The sequence below is a fragment of the Atractosteus spatula genome, chromosome 8, assembly GCF_055471065.1.
Source record: "Atractosteus spatula isolate fAtrSpa1 chromosome 8, fAtrSpa1.hap1, whole genome shotgun sequence".
Classification (NCBI taxonomy): Eukaryota; Metazoa; Chordata; class Actinopteri; order Semionotiformes; family Lepisosteidae; genus Atractosteus; species Atractosteus spatula.
Window position 1 is genome coordinate 61415720 of NC_142713.1, and position 16470 is coordinate 61432189.

At 39.0% G+C, this 16470-nt stretch overlaps 1 protein-coding gene across 1 annotated transcript in view; it reads right to left on the reverse strand.

Moving 5' to 3' along the window:
* Positions 1 to 5711: 5711 nt before the first annotated feature.
* LOC148829995 (anoctamin-4) overlaps positions 5712 to 16470 on the reverse strand; it is a 46095-nt gene continuing 35336 nt past the window's right edge. The window contains exons 17-21 of the mRNA XM_088923347.1: positions 12765 to 12917; positions 12229 to 12376; positions 10964 to 11083; positions 9489 to 9594; positions 5712 to 7552 (exon numbers count right to left, since the gene is read on the reverse strand). Of these exons, the coding sequence (XP_088779473.1) occupies positions 7361 to 7552; positions 9489 to 9594; positions 10964 to 11083; positions 12229 to 12376; positions 12765 to 12917 (719 nt within the window). The 3' untranslated portion in view covers positions 5712 to 7360. The remainder of the gene's footprint in view (positions 7553 to 9488; positions 9595 to 10963; positions 11084 to 12228; positions 12377 to 12764; positions 12918 to 16470) is intronic.

Consider the following 16470-nt stretch of genomic DNA (forward strand, 5'->3'; position numbering starts at 1 on the left):
CAACATTTCAATGCTGCTGTAATATCACACTTGTTTTTTGAGTGTTATGCCTTTTTAAAACCAGAAGATGGAAGTAGTTGGTTATCTAATGTGTAAATGGTTCCTTGGTAAATTGGCATGAAGCGATGTACTGTATATAGAAGTTCCGTAAAGAACTTTCTTCTCGACCTTGAGTCAGATTTGCGTAAATATACCTGCTCTTTAACTCAGAGTAAAATGTCAGTAATCCCTACACTGAATGAAGAAAAGATATCAACCTCTCCAGTCTACTTAACAATAAATCTGAGTGGGGAATTGTGCCAGTGTGCAGGGATTGCACACTGGCTGCAAACAATGAAGTAAAAGTTGATTTCACTCTGAAAAACAGAAAGACGAAACAGTGTTTCAACTGCTAAGCTTCCATGAGGTCTCCCTCAACAGTCAAAATGTAATCTTTTCGTCTGGTGTTTCAGTCTGGAATTAACCTTTACTTGTTCCATAACAAAAAAAAAATCAATTAAGTCAATTACATACGAAAGCACTTTCAGAACACAGACCCCGAGCCAAAATTTCCATTAGAGAGGATGAAGCTGCTAAATTATTTAATCATTTTCGCCATAATTTCTGGAAAAGAATTACATAGGTGTAGGTCACCTAGCGATATAATTGCTTATGAATGCGCTAGGTGACCTATACCTACGTATATACCTTATAATTGGGGCTAAGGAGCTGCTCCTGTGGCTGGAAGGTTGCTGGCAGAGGAATCCTACTCCGTTGGGCCCCTGAGCAAGGCCCTTAACCCCAGCTGCTCCACGGGTGCCATATAAATGGCTGACCCTGCGCTCTGACCCCCAGCTTCTCTCCCTGTCTGTGTGTCTCAGGGAGAGCAAGCTGGGGTCTGTGAAAAGACAAATTCCTAATACAAGAAATTGTATATGGCTAATAAAGTGATCTTATCTTATATCACGGACTTCAAGTAGGAGGGCCAGGTCATAAACCAGGGTTGAGGCACAAAGGCCTTTCAACAGGAATTTAAAACTCCCACTTAGTTGCTACCCTGAGCAAGGTGCTGGAGCTCCCTGTGATGCATTCTGCAGAGACAAGAAGCCAAAGTCCTGCTGCAGGTGATCAACAGCTGGTGCCTCCATTAGCATAAACAGCATGGCAGAGGCTCGCAGAGACATTGCATAGGGACCACAAGGCTGCTCCTGCATTCGAAATCCAAAAGTACAGTGTAGCGGCGAGGCTTATTAATAAGAAAGAATTAAGTGTTTCTGAGCTTTCCCAAATGAGGCCCCATTTCTCTGTTCATCTCTGTGGTGCAGCCACAGAGAAACTATTCATGCAGGCTGATTTAAGGTTTCCTAGGACAGCTCCCAAAGGGGGATGCACTTAGCTAAGCCTGGCTATCATGATCAATGGTCATCCATTGGCGCCTATCTGTCTAGGGAGTGCCAGATGGACATCTGGACTGCATTCCTAAGTGTCAGGAGTAAGTGACTCATATCTCACCTTGATCAACCAATCAGGGACTGGTAGGGCCGAGTAACCCACGTGGGACTCTGATGCCCATGGAACTTTCAGCCAATCAACGAGCTGAAGTTCCTCCAGGTAAAAACAGGCAACACAGAGGGCCTGAGAGATTCAGTAAGATTCAGGAGATTCAGTGGAGAATTCTGTGAACTTTTTCGAAGGGAATTCTAAAGGAGAATTCCAGGGCAGGACAGCCCAGGAGCAGAAGGCTCCCAAGGGCAGGACATTCTCGCAGCGCGCCTCCTGACCATCCTGAGACTCAGCCCGGACAACCATGGAACGGCCAGTGTGTCCGAGTGCCAGAACTTTCCTTTGTTCTAAGAGTCTAGAGCGGAGGTTGCCAGAGAGTAACCAGAGGATCCACCCGAGGTTAGCACCAGCAGCAGGCCTCGTGAACAGGTCGGAACTGTGGACAGCTGAATCACTATTCAGAACTAGCTCTTCATCAGGAACGAACCGGTCCTCTTCCTGACTTGCTGGGACCCACAGTCATCTTTTCTCCTGTGCACAAACTTTGCTAGTTAAAGCCAACACTAACTAGCCGGTCACTGAGCATCAGCAGCGCACCGTCGCAAGCCGCACAGCACAGCCTGGCACCGAGCCAGAGAGCGCGGATTGGACAGCAGCAGCCTGCAATTGTTTCTTTGTGCCCGCAGGAGATCTGAATCCCCAGAGATTGGATGAGTATTCAACTTCACTGCATTACTGCTCAAGAATTCAATTGTTTTCCCAACCAGTTGATATCAATTTAATTCCTAAGAGTTATGTACTTGTTTTGAGTATCTAATGTAGAAGTTATAACCAAGTTCATTTACGAAACGGTCTAAATGAATGATATACTGAACGTATGTCCTCTTGATATATGTAACACTTCGTAACTGACTGAATATATACCTTTTGTATTCTGATAACTCTCTCGATAAGATCTGTTAGGTTTATATGCATATTTTATGTATTAATAAATGTATCCTCGTGTATTAGTACCTGTGTGTGTGCGTTGTTTGAGTTATATCGCATGGTTGGATTCTAAAGCCATCAAAAGAATCAACTTTGTGATTTACTGCTACAATTAATAATTGTCCCAGTTAATGCCCAAACCCTACAGAACTGGTGCCTTCAGAGAGCACACTACATTACATTTTGGCTATGGCAACGTTACAACAGTATGTGGTGCTGTTGAGGGATCTCGCTGATGATATACTGTAGCTGCTGTAGAAACACATAGAGCAGATCTCAGCAACATTATTTAACAAGATTAAAATTAAAGGACACATTAGGGTGAAAATAAGTAAACATGTCATACATTCCCAAGGAAACAATGCTGCAAATACTGTAGGTACATATTATTCCCTTAAATTTTCATGTTATTGTTAGTGTTTTGCTAACTTTTTTCATTTCTCATGCCATCTAGCGAATGGGCTAGATTGGATCCTTTTAACATAACCTCATGTGATGTAAACCAGAAGAATCTCTTGTTCTCGTCACACAAATGTGAAACAAGAAATCACATCACGTGCTGTGGAGCCTTCTGTACAGCTCTATGAAACCTCTGTAAATTAGACATTCAACAAAACCTTTGCTTTCCCTTTTGTTTGAGCTTTGGCACTGAACCCTTTCAGAATATGTTTGTTATATATAATAAGAATTAAAAAATTTTAAACAAAAAACCTAATTTGGTTTATGGTTATCTCTCAGCAAAGCTAATATTAAGAATAAATACTACTTGATAAATAATAAATTAATAACATATCGTTACCAAAACCTACAGTAATGAGAAGAAGCTGTTTGACATTTAGTACTTAATTCATACAAGGATCACATCCAGCCATTGTGTGTGTATTTCTATTGTTTTCCCACAATGTCTAGAAGATGAAAATGATGTGAGAACATAAACAGCTAATCTCTTACTAATTAGTAGGTTCTTGAAAGAGTATCGGCTTCAACAAAAAGTCTGAGTAGCCTGTTAATTCTCCCACGAACCTTTGTTTGAAGAAGCGCCTCCCATTCTCAGTTTCAAATTCACTTCCACTTTGTTTCTGTGTCCTCTGCTTCATGTTTCATTGTTCATTCTAAAGAATTCAAATGGGGTTTTTCAGTGCCTTTGAGGATTTTGAATACTTGTGTAAGGTCCCTTTGTAATCTTCTCATTTCAGGACTGAAAGGGTCCAGTTTGGTCATTGCTTTGCTCTTGGAATTGTCTCTAGTTGCTTTTCCCCAGACTATTGGCAGAGATCTTGGCCTTTTTAGTGCATTGTAAAAGTTTAACATGACATCCACAGATTTAAAATTTAAAATTCTGATTATAGGTTTTTGGCTACACATCTGAGCATTGTGTGTGTATTTCTATTGTTTTCCCACAATGTCTAGAAGATGAAAATGATGTGAGAACATAAACAGCTAATCTCTTACTAATTAGTAGGTTCTTCAAGTGTTTCCAGCTTATATCTAGAATGTTTTCCAATTCAGTGTTTTCCTGGTGGTTGAGGCATGAGCACAGACATGTGCCATAGTGGGATCCTGCAGATCCTGAGATGTTATTGTGGTCCTGAGTCATTCTGGTCTTGAATATTTTCCATCTACAGTATAGACTGTCGGTCTCAGTGGACTGATGGAGCCACATATCTTTAGAAATGGTTCTGTAACTCTTTGCAGATCGATAAGCATGAACTGCTGTTTTTCTGAAGTAATCTGAAATCTCTTTTGATCTTTGCATGACTTGTTTCAGTGAACTTGAATAATCAGACCAAATTCACAAGGTTTCTCATCGTTACAGAGGACAGGACTGCTGGAACCCAGACCTTGTTTACCTCTTCCCCAGATATTTAACAATCTGATTCTACGAACCCCTTACTGCGCTAAGTAAACTAGGGGTTCACTTATTACTCACACAGTGCTCACAACCAAGAGGAAGTTTATTCACACACTGTACGTAATATTCTTAATTATTAATTTTTAATTTTAAAACTCATTACATAAATATATAAGCCCTTTTGATTGTTTAAGAAAATACTTCATTAGAAAAGGCATAGCCATGTATCTATGTTGCTGCTATATTATTACTGTTTGTACTGTATAGCACAGTTTATTAAACATACTGTACATTAACATGAGCATCAGGTAGGCCGAGACCATACAGTTTAATTATGAAGATGGGAAACATGGGGAAGTATGACTGTTCATGCTGTAAACATCAATGGACCTCACTGTAAACCACAGAGTATTAACTATCATAGTGCAGAGTCTAGTGAGGTAATCATTTAGAATCGCGCTTTCAGACTAGATATGTTTCTGGAAACAAAACTTCTGCATTTGCAGATATACGTGTTAGAAGTTCTCAAACTGAAGTAATTTTGATTTTGTGATGTACAGTACTATACAGCAGTGTCTTCATTAGACATGATCTGCCCGCCATCCACACGTGCTTCATCAGAAGAAGGTCTTGAGGTAAACTGAAGCCTCATCCAGCAGACACAGGGTACGAAGCAGGACTGTACCCTGGGCCATTAAATGGCACAGCCACCATGTCTTTGCAAGGCTGGAAAAACCCACATAGACGTGGGAAGGAGAAGAGACGAACTCCACACAGAAGATGCCCCTGTCTAGATTTAAACCCAGTACCCAGTAATGTGCTACAGTATGTGACCCTCATCCGACAGAAACAATGTGAAACACCATCCATCTTCTCCTTGTCCTGGGAATAACAGGAAAGGATTTATGAAGGCACTGTTGATATGAAAGCCTTAAATCCCATAATCAGAATGGTGTGGATTGCTATTTGAATATCCACTCATGTCTAATAAATCATCATTCCTAAATGTACAGTTACATACATATCAAGACAAAAGGCACCTCAAGGTTTTGAAAATTCCAGTTTTGCTATAAAAAGTAAAAAAAACATGTCTTGAAAATTGTTGATAGGATCTTAATTGAATTTGAACTGTGCATCTACCTTCATGAGAGGATCATACTCACAAAATATCCATAACCTTACCCTTGCGCCTGCCTTCACACACAGTACCCTGAAAGTGTTAAGTGTGATATAAATTGTCTATGTTGTTTATTTCAGGCCACGTAATGGTAATGTAAAGGTTTAATTTTAATTGTTTACTTATAAAAAGGTAAACTTGGGGTGTAAGAAAATATGTTGTGAGTAGGACAATAAGATTTATTTTGCAAGTCCAAAAAATAAAACTGAGTAGTTGTAAAAAGGCACAGTATTTAATTTTTAATTGTTTTTTTCCTGAAAGCATCTGAATTTTAAACAATCTCAACCCACTGGTACAGTTCAGATGCATATTTATTTTAAATTATTTATTGCATTACAATATACAAGCAGTAAACATGGCTTCATGTTTGTGAACTGATCCTTAAGTTTAATGAAAATTCAACATTCTCTTAAATATTTGGCTATTTACAAATAAGCATTTTAATGACATATCATAAATCTTTTAAAGGTCCTGAAATAAAAAAAGGACAGAATTGTAAACAGGAGTTTCATTGGGTACAGTGGAAGAAGAGTATTGTGTACTAATGCACAGAGTATTTATGATTTTACCTTATGCAAAAGTCTACAGTTCTTTCTATTTACATTCAGTCTTTGAAGATATGTAAAACCATTATGGAAGATGTGATATCTGAGAAAAGTAGCAAATTGTTGTAAAATGGTCAATAATACAACATTTTTTGTCCAAGTACAAATTGGCGTACATTACTGCATTGACAGGAACATGCTTGCAGGGTTAGAAACAGTTAATGTTGTATTTGTTGTTTGCAAAATTGTTCACAGTACACTCCTTAGTAAATGTGCTGATCAGCTTGCCTTGTAAAACATCTCCTGACATGCACTGAGGTTGCATTAACTCATTCCCCAGAAGCAGACGGGGTTCAGAGCAGGAATACGTAAACAGAGGACGTGGGCTTCACCTGCAGTTCAAAAATACAATACAAATACATTTCAAAGCAGTGCTCACAAGCAAGAGGAAGGTTATTCTGCTGCAAATGTCTGTCAGCTTAGGTGAGGGTGAAAAGTGTGTAGTACTGCAAGCGCTGGGGACTGATAACAGGTTACAATGAGGAGTATTTTTTAACACAGAGTGGAACTTTTTTTGTTGTCAGTGTTTGAAGGCTAGCCCTCCTCAGAGTATCTGTCCAGAGAGACTGACACCTCTGATTTGGGCTTCTTAGTTACGTGTGCTCGACCTTTTCCTGAGTAAGCCTTTGAAGGTATTGTACATCCACAATACTGCATCCCTGACTCCTACACTCAAGCCAGTCCAGGAGATAATTGATTGGCTCTTAATGTTGTTCCAAGATATGGAAAGAGGGGGGATGAAAGTAATCCTTTTTTACCAACAACAGTGATGAGATTAATAGAAGGAATTTAAACATTTAGCTATTTTATGAGCTCTTTCAGTGGCATCAACAAATGCAGCCACACAACCAAACAAATCCTGAGACAATTATCTCCAGTTTGACTGTGGTCTCCATGCCTTGGTCCCGTAGGCCTGTGTTTCTGCTGGTGCATCTGATTCCTCAGTTAGGTTAGAAATCAGCTTTCTGATGGTAAAGACCACATGCTGTAGAGGAGATGAGATACACTGGAGTGTGAGGTCATGTTCATTTTTATCAATCAAACCAACTGCTGGGCCCCTTAAACGATGGTGGACTTGCCTGGAAGTAACCCCGCACCTGAAACTCTCTGAGAGTAGGGCAAGAGGTCCCAGATTGCTCTGTTTTAGCCAACACTGTTAGTTCAAGGGAGGACATCCAGTGTGGCTCTCCACAGAAACTTTATGAACCATGGGAAAGGAAACAGGCCATGCCATGTACCTTAAAGCATGTGATCCACTCAGGGCCATTCATTGTTATGGGATTTTCCATTCTTTTTTCTCTCGTTCCGCTCCTTCTGAAGACGCTCCAGCTCGGCTTCATACATCATTTCCTGAATGAGGTACTTTTCCCTGCGCATCCGATCCCTCAGGTCTTTGGGCAGGTCTGGGATCAGGTAAGAAATCAGGTTTTTGATGGTAAAGACCAAATGCTACAGAAGGAGATAAAAGACACTGGATGAGCAACAGTGTCATGCCACGTGCTGTGTTCTAACAATGCAGGGCACTGTGGGTTATTCACATTGCTGCTCTGGGATTGTAGTTGGAGGTGCATCTCTGAAACACTCGCAACACAAGTCCTAAATGCTCTGCAATGTGGCCCACAGCAGCGGTTCTCAGCCTCTGGGTCGCTGCGCCTAATACTACAGGGAGGGTCTGTGGAAAAGAAAAATGTGCCATGGAATCAGATTGGGAAGACAAACCCGACATCACTCCAACCTGACCCCCGTCTCAGAAGCCAGTGAAATCATCAAGTCACACAATCAGTTTAGTTCAGTTTCTCTGTCATACTGTATGCACAAGTGCAACGAAATGCTTATTTTCATGTATGCTTCAATACAAAAACGGAAACACAAAACTTAAACACAGAACAGCTGCAGCAACAACAATGTAGTTCAATAACAGTCAACTTAAATAAAACTCAGAACAAGCAGTGTGCAAAAACGAAACCATCAGTGTGAGTCAGTGGTAGAGCTAGAATTCAATAATCTGACATTTTGCAGTTTCCACACATTCGTGCGCAGGCAGCCCTATGCTTCCAAAATAGAATTGTTGACGCAATAAATACTAATCACACATAATTTAAGATGTGTACTGTACATTGCAACTGAGTGTAGATTGTTGCTGCTGTTTTTTTAAATTTTCATAGGAACTAGAACGTAAAGTAACAACTAGCAGCATGTGGTATGTCTGGAAGGTTTGTTTCCAGAATTCTTTCCGCAATTTGTCTGAAAAGTGAAAAGGGATCCACACATTCAAAATGTTTTGTACCTGCTGGTCTAGAGCATTCTGTGAAAGTCGATATTTTTGGCTGATGGCAAGGGTGGAGAATAGCATAAATATTAATTATCAATACGCTGAAATCCATAAATGATTGAAACTAATTTTTAGTTGTCATTGTAATCTGAATTGCAGGGAGGGTTAGAGGACACACACTGACTGAAATTGTCCCAGAAATGCATTAGGATTTATGAGGCATGAAACACTACTTTGATGATGCCAGCAATTTCCCTCGGGTATAAACTCCAAACCGTCGGCAGAATTCAGATAGCAGACTGAGCTACATATATCATTCTGAGGGGCTAATTATCTCACTTGCATTAATTGCATTCTCAAATATATTGCACTGTTATCAGTAAACAGTGGAAAATCAATGACCAAAAATAGTTTTGTATTAGTCAATGAGGCCTAGAATGCAAAAAAAATCTGTACAAATTAAATTTGACATTTAATGTAATGAAGTGTCTGTCATGACAACAATTTAAATTTTATTTCTGTTGCATGAAGAAACAAATGTTATTAAAATTTGCCAAACTGTGCAAAAACATATTACAAGGAGTAACACCAATAACTTATAAAACAAAAAATTGTTACCTGATTTTGTCATTATCAGATGAAGGGACAGTTGAATGTAAACTGACAAGAGCTACAAGAAAATTCTGAAGATTTATAATAAACAAAATCAGATACATACAGTATAGAGAGTTACAAATGTCTTTTCTTTAATGATATTGAAATGGACAAAGGAGGTACAGCACAGTATATCCCAATTTGGTATAATCAATAAGCTTCAACAACATGGCTGAGTAGTGAATTTCATACTCCTACAATTCAACAAGAATAAAAAAACATATCTCGTGTTCTCAGTTTTAAAAGCACTTTCCCTTTAGTTTCAGTTTATGCCTTCTTGTTTGTGTTTTGGCTTTGACAACGTGGCTGGGTAACTCAAAACTTGTAGGAGATACTTGGGTCCCATGCTGGTTTCTGTGCAGATGCAAGTATAGATATAAGAATGTGAAACAAGTTTGGAAATAGATGTATACTGAGAGGCATGAAAAACACAACGCCCCCAAAAAGGTGTACTCTCACCTCAAACACTATAATGAAAGCCAGGCGTGCAGCCAGAACATGCCAGAACTGCAGGGTGTAGGTATAGGGCTGTTTGGAGTTTGGAGGTTCTCTATAATCTCTGTATCTGTTGGGGGGTAAAAGGCAGCAGGTTTAATCATCTTCCTCCCATGTCAACAGCAGTCAACACAGAAGGCTACAATGAGCACAAAAAGAGGTGCTGAAAATCTGTTCTTTTCAGTCAGATCTGAAAGAAATAATTGTTGTTTGTTATTTTGAATGGAAGTTAAAGAGTAAAACAATGGCTAGCACACTTCTGTCTGTTTAGCTTTGAGTGAAACAAATAAAAGTTTGCAGAGTCCTCAGAAGCTCATAATATTCTGTACTGTAGGAGGTTAAGGGAACTGTGCAGGAGAGTTTGTACCGTCTGTAGTTTGGAAGAGTCAGAGAGGATTCGAGTGAGTTGGTGCAGGAGAGTTTGTACCGTCTGTAGTTTGGGAGAGTCAGGATTCGAGTGAGTTGTGCAGGAGAGTTTGTACCGTCTGTAGTTTGGGAGAGTCAGGATTCGAGTGAGTTGTGCAGGAGAGTTTGTACCGTCTGTAGTTTGGGAGAGTCAGGATTCGAGTGAGTTGTGCAGGAGAGTTTGTACCGTCTGTAGTTTGGGAGAGTCAGAGAGGATTCGAGAGAGCTGTGCTGGAGAGTTTGTACCGTCTGTAGTTTGGGAGAGTCAGAGAGGATTCGAGAGAGCTGTGCTGGAGAGTTTGTACCGTCTGTAGTTTGGGAGAGTCAGAGAGGATTCGAGAGAGCTATGCTGGAGAGTTTGTACCGTCTGTAGTTTGGGAGAGTCAGAGAGGATTCGAGAGAGCTGTGCTGGAGAGTTTGTACCGTCTGTAGTTTGGGAGAGTCAGAGAGGATTCGTGAGAACTGTGCACTGAGGCCAGGCAGCTGGTGCTCAACACTTTCCCATATACAGGTACCCAGTCTTAACTGACACTCTCCTGAACAGCACCTTGTTTAGCATTTAAACAGACAGACATATGAAGCTGGCAGAGAAATCTTTTTTTTGTTGTTAGCTGCAATGCTGTGTGACACAAGAAATAAGCAAAATAATTGATCTAGACTAAGCATTTTTATAGTGTACTTCAGCAAGGTCTTAAATGTACAGTTGTATTATCAATGAATAACCTTCAAACAAAGCCTGGCAGTTTAATGAGTTTTTTTATGTTCAAAACTATATAATTTTACTCTTTTTGTTTTTAAATCTCAGTATAATATTTCCTTTCTCTCTACACTACATTATCCATGTTGAGTAGTTTCTCTGACTGTGACCAGCCTGATACTTGAATAAAAACAGGATGCAATCTCCTTACTCACTCAGGCATTAAAGACTACAGCCTTACTTTAACATTGTAATCGTGATGTGCAATACTGGAAAATTTTGTTGATGATTTCATGATGGTATTTCTAAACCTTTTTTGTGCTGAATGTTTTCCAACCTGCAGTATTTAATCGGTGAACCAAACATATCTGTCCCATCTGTCCTGGGCTCTGAGCGGTTTTCAAAATCTGAGACTTGGAATATGGACAGGCTGGCATTGACGTATCCCACCATGCACCTGGAGAGCAAGGAAACATGTATTTATGTGACAAGAGCGCCTTGTGTTAGGAACACTGAGCAACATACCCAGCCTGTATAGGAGAGTACTTGGCCCAGGCACACTGGTAAATATATCATATGCTCATAGGAAATTCGAACGTGAAGTACATTCTGGAAAAAGAGCATCAGAGAGGTTCACATTTTCCATTGTGCAGCCTTACAGATAAACCCATTTCCCTGGTGTGCTGGTTAGAGTCAATGCAAATGAACAGAAGTTACAGGCTTGTAGCCTGGCAAACACATGAACCTTCCAGATAACCAATGCTCACTGTTATGATCATGAAAGTTTAATTTTTCTAGATAGGAGGAAGATATTTTTTCAGAAAAGTTCTAATTTGTGAAACATACAGTACTTCCAAATGATTTTTCCCTTAGCCTATTAGAAAAGACTCTGTGAGCGTATGAGCTGCTGATCATAACATGCACAATGGCAAGTCCAGCAATTGAGAACTGCGTCTAAAGAAAAATAATGTGATTCGTACTCGTGCCAACAGGCCATTTCTGTTCGTATGATAAAGAACTTCACATCTTACAATCTCACAAAAATATTAAAAAATAGTCACATTACTTCTGCCATTTTCTAAAGAAAATACTGGTAATTTTCCATTTACTATAACTGCATACCATTTCATAATACAGTGAGATTTCTTTTGTCCCTTTTTAACTTTTTGACACAGGTATGGCCTTTAAGTACTGCACAATCAGAAGTGCAACACTAAGAAGGTGTAAGTTGTGCGTTGCATATTTTTAACAGCATTATGAGAGATCCAGGGTTAATGGACTCCATTTTCTGAAAATTTCTTTTAAAAGAAATTAAGGAAACATGTTTCTGGAAACATATCACATGCATTCTGAGTTTCACTGTGTGGACAAACCCAGTATAATATTACTGTGTATGGCTGTAGTTTCCACCTAAGCACTGAGACAAATTTTCAACAAATGACACTATGTTATCAATGAATTTTAATCACAGAAGCAATGTTTTCTATTTTTCCTGCCCTCCTACTCTCTCTGTTTGAGCCAAGATTTGCAGTGATTTAATGTGCATTCTAATTGCTTCCAATGCAGATAACAACAGCAAAAATAAAGATACTGATTACTGACTTTTCTCCAGCTTGGCCTTGTCCTGCACATGGTCCATATTTGTAGGCATAGACAAGTCTGGGGATGAAGTCTGAGGTCACGGCAATGACAAAAGCATTTGTAATAACGGAGAGAATTCCTATACCCTCCAGAATCCCATACCAGATTCCTGAAAAAACAAACACATTTGGTATCATCCTACACAGCAGTCAGGTCACTTTTATACCTTAGTCTGATCAGTGGAGGTATCAACAAGAAATACAAACCGGAGGACAACAATGAAGACTAAACTGAAGTCTACATCAAAACTGAGAAGAGCAGGCACTTTGTCCCACAAAGTGTTGTCAAAGTCTGGAACAAGCTACCCAGTCATGTTGCTAAAGCCAATATGCTGGTTCTTCTCCCCAGACACAGGGACATTTAGTTAACAAACATCATGGTTAGATCACATACAGTAAATAAGGTTATATAGTATTACATAAGATTAACTTGTTCATTTGTTAATGTTAATTTTAAACCACAGCATACGTCACTTCAGGGAAAGAAAAACATCTTACCGATGTCTTTGGCTCTTGAAGCTAAAGGTCGTCTCCACTGAGTAACAAATTTGTAAGCGTCCAGTCGGATCTCAATGATGTTGTTCAATAAGGCCAAAACAGGAGCCAAAGGAAATGCAGCCACAAATATGGTGGTGAAGCCAAACTGCAGAACTAAAGCAAGCAGATATCCAAAGTTTCGTTAAACACGACCTCATAAAATTCCACATGTGAGCAAAAAAAGACGTTCAGCACCTGATAAAGACAGTTGTGCCTGTGCATCAAAAAGCTTTGTTCATTTTGACAATGAAGATATCTTTAGAATTACTTCATTAAAGCCAGCATACTCTGGTCCCAGAGGGAGTTTTACCATCTCAGAATAATGTGATTATGAAAAAGCCTAGGTACTGTCGGTGTTCATGTCACACTAAAATAAGATTGAACTAGGATTGTTTTGGCATGTCTTCTGTTTTAGACACCTGAACACATGAACTCTTTCATAACATAATTGCTAAGTTCTTGTAATAACAGCGCCAGGGCTCCAAAAACAAGATTTCACACCTTCCTGTCACAGATGGCAAACATTCCGAATTAAATTTCCCCTTCATGGTAGTTAATTGGAATGGATTAAAGGAAAACAATACAGCTTTATACTAATGTAGCAAAATAATCTGCGCAGTGTAATCTCATTACTCAAGAGAGATGGGCAAACACTTCACAAAAGCAAGCAGCTGTCTTTCTCACAGACAGCCTTCTTTATCTCTAACATTTCTGGGTTAGATCTGGGGTTAAATTGTTCTTCACAATGTCTGATGACACTGCAGATGCTGTGTGAGTCACAGCAGAAGACAACAGAGCCTCCGAGGGGAAGAAGAAGAAAATAATAATGGTCATAGTTCTAGTTATACAGTAGGACATATGAGTATATAACTCATCATTGTGCTTGTGTGTGTCAGAGTTCAATATGTTGACTTTTTATATATCTTGGGTCTGAATGCCATATTAGATTTTGGTGTTCTGTGGATAAATACTGAACCTTATATGTCTGAGGTTTCAAATATAGCTTGTGCTAAAGAGCTGTTGAATTAGCTTATTATAATGCCACATCACAATCATTCCGTCTGCAAGCCAAGTGTAAGTTTAATATTTCATTTGCAACAATGTTCCTTTTTTATATGACCTTCTGCCTTGTATCATCCTTATAATTTATTTTCCCAGTCCATGTTATTTTCCAACTTTCCTATCCCATCATTATATTTTAACAATGAATTATTTTACCTTTTATCTCTGTTCTTTCAGTTAAATTAGTGAATGTTCCTCATGCACGTAGCTGTGTTCACTAGGTAACTACATTGTTTTGTCTTTTTTCTGAATCACTTCTGAGTCTCTTATGTGATCCGATCCTTTCAGTGGACAACACCTAATGTGTCACTTCCTGTGATGAAAAGCACACGTTCTTATTAGATCATGGTACAATGTCTAGATTTGATTGGTGCAGTTGTGATCTCATGTATATAAGTCCACCTGAGCCATGGGCAAGAGAGGAAAAAAGGCAAGCCTACAGCCATGGGGGAGACTTCAAAAACTCCTGTACTGCTCTACAGGGCTATGGGAGATAATCCTCCTGCAACCATAAGTGAAATGTTATTATTTTAACATTTTCTGTATAGTATTATTTTTGTAGACGTAATTAAATGGCAATTGTACTAATTTTGGCTTGGGCCTCTGTCCTCTCTTTCAAATCAAGACAAGAGAAATTAACATTAAAAGATGTTTCCTAAAGAGAAACATTTTTAATTTTACTTTCACTAGTTTTCTAATACAAGTCTCATGGCCAATGTATTCTCATTGGTTGCAAACTGTCTGCTGTGATTTACATGAATTTATAACATGATTGCCATATTAAAAACTAAAGCTTTATTTCTTTTAAAACAGTGTTCTGCAGCTTTTACTACGCAGAGTTTTATACCAAGTACCACGGTTAAACAAAACTGAACTGCATCCTTAAAGCCAATTCAGACAATTCCCCACGTTCTCAATTGAAAGGTCTGTGATCAATCAGAACTCAGTCTGTGGTTCTAAGATTATTTTTCATCATTTACATCTAAAAAACACCTCTGGTGTTCTAACCTTGGGGTCATAGTGTCTGAGAGTTTCATTTTAAGAACTAATAGAATAGATCTACTCATTCAAAGCAATAGGGTGTCTAGGGTTTGGACTTTCTTTCCTTAATTTAACCAGCCTGCAAACTGCAAATCTGAGTTTAAGGAGAAATGTGTTTTTCAAGAGATAAACCACTTAAATAACATTAAAATGAAACTCATTCGTTGAGTTCCATGATTTTGGTTTAAACAGGACTAGGTTTTAAGCTTGTAAATACAAACAAAAAAGTAATCAATGTGAAGGAATTTGTGAAGAAGTTTTTCACTGAAATTGTTTGCAAACGCAGGTTAATAATTCATAGTATGTAATAGGAATATAGTTCCAGTTTCATACTTCATTTTTGTAATACAAAAGTAATTTCACAATATTTTCTTAATGCTGACTATTTTACAGGTGAATCAGCTCGAAGATGCAATAATCTGATATCAGCATTTAATGTTTTAAGCCAGGGCGGATTCAAACAGTATTAGCCATGCAGCTTCTGAAGCTTTCACTGCCCCTGATGATAATACTGCACGTACAGTTTAAAAACAACACCGGATGATTTCTTTTCAATCTAGGAATGGTTTTATAGCCAGCAACCTCGGTAACTCTTCATCTTGCGCATGTTAGTGGACAATTTTGCTAATTAAATAGCATTTTTGATTTCTCACAATTTCTTAACTGTACACGTGTGTATTGTTCACAGCATCGTGCAGTTTGGTCGTAAGCCCAGGCTTCCCAGCGACATGCAGATTCCTGCTGAGTTTTGAGAGCGCCCTTCTCAGCAGGAATGGCTGTAATTAGTGCGACGCCAGTATCGCTGTGCAGTACTGATGAAGGGGAGGGGAACTGGCCTTTCTCAGGACACATCGATTACAGCAGCACTGACTCCTGGCCCTGGGAGGCTGCACATTTCAGCAGTTTTCCTTCCAGCTCGGCTTTTAACTAATTAATGGAACGAGATATCGCGTCCACTGATGTAAATTCCCTGCGTGTTCAAGTCTCGGGTCACTGCTGCTCTTAAGGGCCAGCGATGGCTGTGACCCCAGAGATATCTGCCGAACCTGCAGTGAGGAACAGTCTAGGGATAGCACACACTCTCCAGGCTCCTACCTTCTTAAGGTTATGACGAATTTGGCCACGCCAGTCAATCACATTAACATTGTGTCAAGTTTGATGTCCAGGTTATGCCCATAACAAACAGAGAAGTATAAACATTGTTGATGTGTTTTTACCCGTTTTAATTTAGATTTATCTGTTTATACTACATGGGTGTTCCCTCCACAGCAGTACGTACACTTCACCACATACTACAGTACAGTATATATACTGAGCACTGTTACACTACTGTATATGATGAAACTATACCTTTATTCATGGCTATGATTTTTATTTTTTTAATTTATAGTAATACAAACAGTATGATTGATTGATTGACCAAGTATGCAAATATTTCTTTTGGCCATAACTACAAGCAAAAAATGACAGATGCAAGACTAACTAATTTTGTTTGCAAAAAATATTTTTCATAAATCTAATTAGATTCATTACTTACCACACATTGTACATAAAAGGGGAAATG